General features: G+C 64.6%; 2 protein-coding genes across 11 annotated transcripts; both read left to right on the top strand.

Annotated features, from left to right (window-relative positions):
* On the top strand, nucleotides 1-3,474 carry ALKBH6 (alkB homolog 6). 6 transcript variants are annotated; one of them, XM_074306679.1, is made up of 7 exons: nucleotides 1-435; nucleotides 1,135-1,190; nucleotides 1,263-1,331; nucleotides 1,566-1,626; nucleotides 1,820-1,971; nucleotides 2,840-2,962; nucleotides 3,048-3,474. In XM_074306679.1, exons 2-7 carry the CDS (start codon nucleotides 1,137-1,139, stop codon nucleotides 3,312-3,314), a joined length of 726 nt encoding a protein of 241 aa, XP_074162780.1. In that variant the 5' UTR covers nucleotides 1-435; nucleotides 1,135-1,136; the 3' UTR covers nucleotides 3,315-3,474. The 6 variants fall into 6 exon arrangements, with proteins under 6 accessions (XP_074162780.1, XP_074162781.1, XP_074162784.1 ...); XM_074306680.1 differs by having other exon boundaries at nucleotides 2-435; nucleotides 1,132-1,190; XM_074306678.1 differs by lacking the exon at nucleotides 1-435 and adding an exon at nucleotides 917-968.
* A 670-nt stretch (nucleotides 3,475-4,144) lies between these two features.
* On the top strand, nucleotides 4,145-6,694 carry SYNE4 (spectrin repeat containing nuclear envelope family member 4). Of its 5 annotated transcripts, none has more exons than XM_074306687.1 (5): nucleotides 4,145-4,344; nucleotides 4,536-4,636; nucleotides 4,919-5,112; nucleotides 5,295-5,543; nucleotides 6,363-6,694. In XM_074306687.1, exons 3-5 carry the CDS (start codon nucleotides 4,990-4,992, stop codon nucleotides 6,648-6,650), a joined length of 660 nt encoding a protein of 219 aa, XP_074162788.1. In that variant the 5' UTR covers nucleotides 4,145-4,344; nucleotides 4,536-4,636; nucleotides 4,919-4,989; the 3' UTR covers nucleotides 6,651-6,694. The 5 variants fall into 5 exon arrangements, with proteins under 5 accessions (XP_074162788.1, XP_074162786.1, XP_074162789.1 ...); XM_074306686.1 differs by having other exon boundaries at nucleotides 4,146-4,344; nucleotides 4,937-5,112; XM_074306685.1 differs by having other exon boundaries at nucleotides 4,145-4,636.
* Nucleotides 6,695-7,195: the final 501 nt, after the last annotated feature.

Below are 7,195 nucleotides of genomic sequence, written 5' to 3' on the forward strand. Positions count from 1 at the left end.
GCTTCGACACGTGAAGAGAGGGATGGTAAGGGTAAGCTGAGTAGGACAAGCACGGAGATTGGCCAAGATCTCAACAAAGCCCGCCTCTGTATTCTTCTGACAGACTGAAGAGTAGGAGGGAGGGTTTGGAAACTCTAGGATTGGACAATTCTAAGAGGAATCACGCCTTTTATGTTTCTCATTGGTCAGATTCCCTGGAACACCCTTTCTTTGGGCGGAACCGTAGAAAAGACGGTGAGGGGGCGGGCCCCCTTAAGTGTCTAGGCAGATGATTGGGTAAAGACTGTAGCCGCGAACCGTCCATTGGAAAGAACAGGTGACCGTCTCAGAGTCCGGAAGTCATGAAGGCCGTGGTCGAGACCATAAAGCAACGCGAGGGGGGGAAATAGAATAGAGTTTGAGGGCCGAACCAGGCCGGGCCGCTGGCCGGCTAAGGTGAGATTCACGAGGGGCAGAAAGTGCAGGGAAAATCAGGGAAAAGACTAGTTTGGGGATCAGTAAATGAACTCGCCCTATAGAAGGAGGGAGGGAAATGGGTTAGTCCAAGATTTGGGAATGAATTTAGTGGAATGAGGGGTGTATGTGGACGAATGGTTTGGTCTGGGATGGGGGTGGCAGACAAGAAAGGTTTGGTTTAGGGATGAGCGGGAATGGTTTGGTCCGGGATGGGAGTGGTGACGAAAAATGGTTTGATCCAGAATGGGCGGGGCAAAGGTTTGTGGGCGGGACAAATAGGGAATAGTTTGGGGGGGGCGGGAAGCAGGGAATGGTTTGGTTCGGGGCGGGGAAAGGTCTGGGGATGGGCGGGGAAAAAGAATGGCTTAGTCTGTAATGAGGGGGAGGGGGGGGTGGGGGAGGGGCGTGGGTTGGTCCAGGATGGTTGGGAGGGAAGGGAAGTTGTAGGAGGAATTGGTCCTAGATGGAAGAGAATGAGTTGGTCCAGACCAGTTGGAGGAGGGGTGCTGAGTGTGTGGGGGGGTTTGCCCTGGGATGGAGAACTGGGGACTGTGGAGAGTGGGTTGGTGAAGCTTTGGATGACGGGGGAGGGGCAGGGTCTGGAAGTCCAGGAGGGAGACCAGAAGGGAATGGGGCAGGGGCAATGGTGACCTCCATCTTCTTGCTTTCCCCCAGCAGCAATGGGCGACTTGGATGCTGTGATCCCTTCCCTGGAGCCGTTCAGGATAGAGCAGGTGAGAGATGGACCTGGGAGGGGGGCTTGTTAGGGTTCAGAGGTCAGCCTGACCTGTCCCCCTCCCCTCCAGGTCCCACCCATCATCTACTATGTTCCAGACTTCATCTCTGAGCCAGAAGAGGCCCAGCTGCTCCGACAGGTGACCACCGCCTCCCACCGCCCACTGCGAGCCCCTGCCCAGGCCGCCCAGCCCCCCCAGCCCGGGAGCCTTTCCCACCTCCCCCCAACACATCGGCTGTGCCCGAATATGCTCCCCGCGGGCAGGCACAGTTCATAGGTTTCCTTGTGACTCTGGTACTGGAGCGGGTCAGGCCGGGGTCAGTCCCCAGGGTCAGTCCAGTGTCCTAGGGTCACACTCTGATCACCCCGTTAGGTGTATGAGGCTCCAAAGCCCAAATGGACACAGCTTTCTGGGCGGAAATTACAGAACTGGGGTGAGTGCTTCCCTGACCCTCCACCATGAACGCACCCCACGGCCGGGTCTGGAGGGAGAGGGTGGGCATCCCTGGCTCGAGACCTCGGCCCTCCAAGAGAGCTGGGCCCGGCCTGAGGCCTGCTGGGATGGTCCCGAGGCTCTCTGGGAGTGACGTCACTTCCTTCTTGTGCCTCTACCTTGGTCCTCCCCAGGTGGGCTCCCCCACCCGAAGGGCATGGTGCCTGAGCAGCTGCCTCGCTGGCTGCAGCGCTGGGTGGACGCCGTCTCTGCTCTCGGCTTGTTCGGGGGCTCCCCAGCCAATCACGTGCTGGTGAATGAGTACCGGCCAGGAGAGGGCATCATGGTGAGTCTGAGCCCCTGACTCTGAGTGGGGACTCACACCTGCCCCTGTACCCCCGAGGGGGCATCATGGGAAGTGTGTGACCTCACACCCGCCACTGCACACAGACACGGATCCATTGGGCATCCTCCAGGGGCTCCCCAGACACCTCCGGGGAGCGTCTGCACACCGGGGGCTCACAGGGAGGCTCCGGGAGGAGTCATGGGCAGGAGGGCCTTTGGTGGGGGAGGGAGGGGGGAGGGAGATCACCAGGGTCAGAGGTCAGTGGTGGGGATGTCAGGGAGCTGCTTGAGCCAGGCAGAAAGCCCTGGGCACCAGTGGAAAACCACCTCCTCGGGATGGAGGCCTCTCGCCAAGAACTTCACACGCCTTTGATCTTCACAACTGCCCAGGGAGGGAGGTGCAGATGGGGAAACTGAGGCACATTGACGGAGCTGTTCAGGATCACAGAGGCAGTGTGAATCAGCTCTTGTGACTGCCCCCTGTGCCACCCTGTGAAGGGCAGCTAAAGACTGGGCAGGGGGCAGGAAGACCCTCTGCTCTGGCCAGAGGGGCCTTTGGGCATTCAGAATTCTGGGATTCACTAGTGTTGGCGAGGGCTTGGGGGGGGGAGGGAGATCCAGGAATGTGAAAGCTGGTGAAATCTCCACCTGACTGGGGGTTGGGGGGTGACCCGCAGGGGAGGGGCTGGCCAGGAAGATGCCCAGGTCACCAAGTGATCCCATCAGTAGGCTGGCTAGGGGCATGGAGCTTGGGGGGGGCTGAGGGCATCCTGTGGGACAGACGCACCCCCCAGTGCTCCCGGAGGCCGATGGGATTCCTGTAAATACCCCCACGGGGGTTCCCCAATCCGGCTCTGCCCCTCCCCCAGCCCCACGAGGACGGCCCTCTGTACTACCCCACGGTCAGCACCATCAGCCTGGGCTCCCACACCGTCCTGGATCTGTACCCGCCCCGCGGACCCGAGCTGGAGAAGGACCCACGAGAGGAGCAGGTGAGGGGCCGCTGCAGGGAGGGGCGCCCTGGCCCGGGCCAGGCGGGCGGCCTCCCATCCTCAGCCCGGTCCTTTCTCCTCCCAGCCCCAGCTGCACCCCAAGTTCTCCCTGCTGCTGGAGCCGAGAAGCCTCCTGGTCCTCCGAGGGGAAGCTTACACCCACCTGCTGCACGGCATCCGCCCAATCTTGGTGGACTCGCTGTCCGACACCCCCGTGGCCAACGCCTCGGCCTGTCCCTCCGCCCGGCCGGGGGCCCTGCTCCCCCGGGGCACGCGCGTCTCGCTGACCATCCGCAGGGTCCCCCGAGTGCTGCGGGCCGGCCTCTTGCTGAGCAAGAAATCTCCCAAGTAAACCCAGGGATCTCCCAGCGCCCATAAGCCAATCAATCACTCAACTGCTGCGCCCGCCTCGGCTCCGTCCCGGGGAAAGCAGCTCCGTCCCTTCTCTGGGGGGATGGTCCCGCCTGCCAAGTTCTCATCCTGGTTCCGGAATAAACTACAGTTACCTCGGGCTTCTAGATTTGTTGGGGCTGGGATGCCTGGGAGCAAGGGCAGATGTCCTGGAGAAGGGGGGGAGGGGGACTGGGGCAAGGGACCAGTGGTGTGGGGGGAAGATAGATCCCTGGTCACTGAGGAAGGATGCTGGGGGGGCACACACCTGGTCACTGAGGGAGGAGGCAGAGGTTGGGGGGGATCCCTGGTCACTGAGGAAGGATGCTGGGGGGGGGGGGAAACGGCACACACCTGGTCAGTGAGGGAGGAGGCAGAGGTTGGGGGGGATCCCTGGTCACTGAGGAAGGATGCTGGGGGGGGCACACACCTGGTCAGTGAGGGAGGAGGCAGAGGCTGGGGGGGATCCCTGGTCAGTGAGGGAGGATGCTGGGGGGGGCACACACCTGGTCAGTGAGGGAGGAGGCAGAGGTTGGAGGGGGGATACCTGGTCATTAAGGGAGGATGCTGGGGGGGCACACACCCGGTCAGTGAGGGAGGAGGCAGAGGCCGGGGGGGGGGGGGGGCACACACCTGGTCATTAAGAGAGGTTGCCAGGAGGGGGGAAGCAGACACCTGGTCATTAAGGGAGGATGCTGGGGGGGGGGGCACACACCTGGTCAGTGAGGGAGGAGGCAGAGGCTGGGGGGGGGGCACACACCCGGTCAGTGAGGGAGGAGGCAGAGGCTGGGGGGCCAGGGGTTTGGGTCCCTTCAAGAACATCTGGATCCCCAGGGGCCAGAGGGAAGCCCAGGCATCAGGAATGAAGGGGTTACAGTTACCCAAGTGTCACCTGAGCTGGGCGTCAAGTTTCCTGGGTGCTGCCTCCGCCCCGGTTGGGGGAGGGGAAGGGACCGGCTCGGGCCTCCCTGAGGAGACGCCCCCAGTCCTGGGTGAGCAGGGCCCGGCCTCTTCTTGGAGGGCAGGAAGCTGGGAAGTCAATGGGAAGCTTGGGTCCCCAGAGACGGAGGTGGGGGGCCAGCAAGAAATGTGCGGGCGCCCCGCAGGCGGTCCCCAGGTACTGGCGCCCGGACTCCCGCCGGTTCCCCCTTACTGCCCCCTCTCGCTTGTCCCTCCCTGCCAGGCCCCTCCTCGCCGCCCTGAACCTTCCTGCTCCCTGCGCAGATGCCTGGACCTTGGCCCCTGCCGGGAGCGGCTGCGGGCCGGCCTGACTCGCCGCTGCAGGTACAGGGGCAGGGAGGAGACGCGGCTCCCCGGAGGTGTAGGGGAGAAGGGGGCTGGGGGAAGACGGGTGCTGACCCCCGGCTGTGACTGGCACCGAGCCCCCACTTCCGCAGGGGACGAGAGGCCGGCGGTGGGTGTGGGGCAGGGCCGGGACCCAGAGCTTTGGGGAAGAGGGCCTGAGCAGCCGGGTTTTTGAGGGCATGGTAGCCACAGGCAGGGAAGAAGGGGGCTGGGGGCTCCTGGAGGGGCCGCCCACAGGGCGCTCTCGGGCCTGGTCCCCAGTGTCCCGGTTCCCCCTAGGCCTTCCTGGTTAATGATCAGCCAGCGCGGAGCCCGGGCCAGGGGAGGGTCTGATGCGGAGGAGGGAGCCCCGGAGCGCGGCCACCCTTGAGGAGGGCAGGCCCGCCCCAGCTGCCCACTGCCAGGGTGTCCGGCACCCCGGGCGGCGTCGCGGCCGGCTGATCGCCTACAGCCTGGTATGGACACCCCCTCTGGTGACCGCTTCCTCAGTCCGCTGCCGTCCCTGCCCCTCTGATCCCAGCCCTGGCAAAGGCCACCCTTGGGACCCCTGGCCCTTCTCGGACCCCCTCCCCAGTGACTCCTGCCTATAACCAGCCCTTCCGACCCTTGACCTCTTACCCCTGACCTCTGCTTCCAGGTGTTTGAGGACCCTGCCTGGATCCAGGATTCAGATTCTGACACTGACTCAGAGGGGCCCGGGGCCGGCCCAGGGGGTCTGGGCCCAGGGGTTGGGGGAGAGAGGGCTGGTCTCCCACTGGAAGGTCCCGGAGCTGAGCTGGAATGGGACCCCACGGGGGATGTGGGGGGGCTGGGTGCCTTCAGGAGCAGGAGAGTCTGGACGCCAGGGTCCCCCTGTGAAGTGTGCGGACACGTGGAGCCGCTGGGGGTGAGTCAGAGCTGGGCCTGGGCTGGGGCAGGGGGCGGGCTGTCCGTCTGTCCGAGGGGCTCCCCCCCACCCCCGTCTCTTCTCGGGATATTTGGCTCCCTGCCTTGCCCCGGCTCTTCCACTGGGGGGGGGGTGAGGGAGAAAGAAGAGGGGAAAGAGACCCAGAGACAGAGACAGAGACAGAGAGGTGAGAGACAGAGACACAAAGAGGGTCAGAGAGACAGATGAGAGATACAGGGTCAGAGACAGAGACAGAGAAGGTGAGAGACAGAGACAGAGAAGGTGAGAGACAGAGACACAAAGAGGGTCAGAGACAGAGAAAGTGAGAGACAGAGACACAAAGAGGGTCAGAGAGACAGATGAGAGATACAGGGTCAGAGACAGAGACAGAGAAGGTGAGAGACAGAGACAGAGAAGGTGAGAGACAGAGACACAAAGAGGGTCAGAGACAGAGAAAGTGAGAGACAGAGACACAAAGAGGGTCAGAGACAGAGAAAGTGAGAGACAGAGACACAAAGAGGGTCAGAGAGACAGATGAGAGATACAGGGTCAGAGACAGAGACAGAGAAGGTGAGAGACAGAGACACAAAGAGGGTCAGAGACAGAGAAAGTGAGAGACAGAGAGACGGAGACCCCGACTGGAGAGGAGGGGGAAGGGGGGGCTGCCCCGATGCCTCCTGGGTCTCCCCCTCGGGCCGCCTGGGACACTGCAGGGGGGGGTTCCGCCAAGGAGGCCCCCGGGCTGCGGGGGCAGGGGCGGCGCGCAGGGATCCGAGCCCCCGACGTCTCCCGCGCCCAGCTCGGTGTTTCTCGCCGCAGGCGTGGCCCCTCCGGCCGTGGGGCGGCCCCCGGGCTGTGGCCCCCCCGGACAGGAAGCAGCCCAGCCCCCGGGATGTGACCGTCCAGATCCACAAGGAGGGGGAGGGGCCGGCCGGGGGCGCCCAGCCCCCACGCTCCCGCCGCCCCCTCCTCTTCGCGCTGCTGCTGCTCCTCCTCGGGGTGGCGTGCCTCCTGCCGCCCCCCAGGGGGCCTCACTGCCCCCCTCCGCGGCTGCCCGGGCCCCTGCACCTGGTCCTCAGCTATGTCAACGGCCCGCCCCCCACCTGAGCCCGGGCCTCCCAGCAGAGCCGGGAATAAAGCTGCAAACCCAACTTCGTGCAGTTCTTGTCCCAGAGCTTCCGCCGCCCCCCCTCCCCCCCCCCCCCCCCCCCCCGACAGTTCCTGCTTCCAGACCCGGGAGGGGGAGGAGCCCGCCCAGGGCCCAGGGGCGTTCCGCATTTTCGGGGGGATCTCCCGCCCCTCCCCCTCCCGGGTTAAAGCAGCGGCAGCCCCCGGGGGGAGGGCCCCCACGGGACCGAGGAGGTTCTGTTTGGAACCAGGAGGGCCCGGCCCCAAGGGGCTGATACCCCGCGTTGGGCTTTCCACACAACCCCTTCAGCTGGCCCCCGAGACCCCCCACCCGGCTACACCGCACGCCGTGCGGGTCTACACCGCCGCCGTGTCCGTGTCACGAATCTACGAACGACCCACAAACACCTCACGGGGCCGGGCCGGGGTCCCCGAGCGCCCACCACGGGCCGTTCCCGCAGAGTCAACCTCCTCCCTCACTACTCGAACGAGCGCCGCGGAAAAGGCGGGAGGAGCCGCGTCCG

The sequence above is a fragment of the Sminthopsis crassicaudata genome, chromosome 3, assembly GCF_048593235.1.
Source record: "Sminthopsis crassicaudata isolate SCR6 chromosome 3, ASM4859323v1, whole genome shotgun sequence".
NCBI classification, from domain to species: Eukaryota; Metazoa; Chordata; class Mammalia; order Dasyuromorphia; family Dasyuridae; genus Sminthopsis; species Sminthopsis crassicaudata.

Bases quoted from the DNA above. Each gene is read 5' to 3' on its own strand.
- ALKBH6 (XM_074306678.1), top strand. From the start codon at position 920: ATGGAAGAGAATGAGTTGGTCCAGACCAGTTGGAGGAGGGGTGCTGAG. The intron at 1,191-1,262 runs GTGAGAGATGGA...CCTCCCCTCCAG, and splicing joins AGCCGTTCAGGATAGAGCAG to GTCCCACCCATCATCTACTA. The intron at 1,332-1,565 runs GTGACCACCGCC...TCACCCCGTTAG, and splicing joins AGGCCCAGCTGCTCCGACAG to GTGTATGAGGCTCCAAAGCC.
- SYNE4 (XM_074306685.1), top strand. From the start codon at position 4,990: ATGCGGAGGAGGGAGCCCCGGAGCGCGGCCACCCTTGAGGAGGGCAGG. The intron at 5,113-5,294 runs GTATGGACACCC...CTCTGCTTCCAG, and splicing joins GGCTGATCGCCTACAGCCTG to GTGTTTGAGGACCCTGCCTG. The intron at 5,544-6,362 runs GTGAGTCAGAGC...TTCTCGCCGCAG, and splicing joins GACACGTGGAGCCGCTGGGG to GCGTGGCCCCTCCGGCCGTG.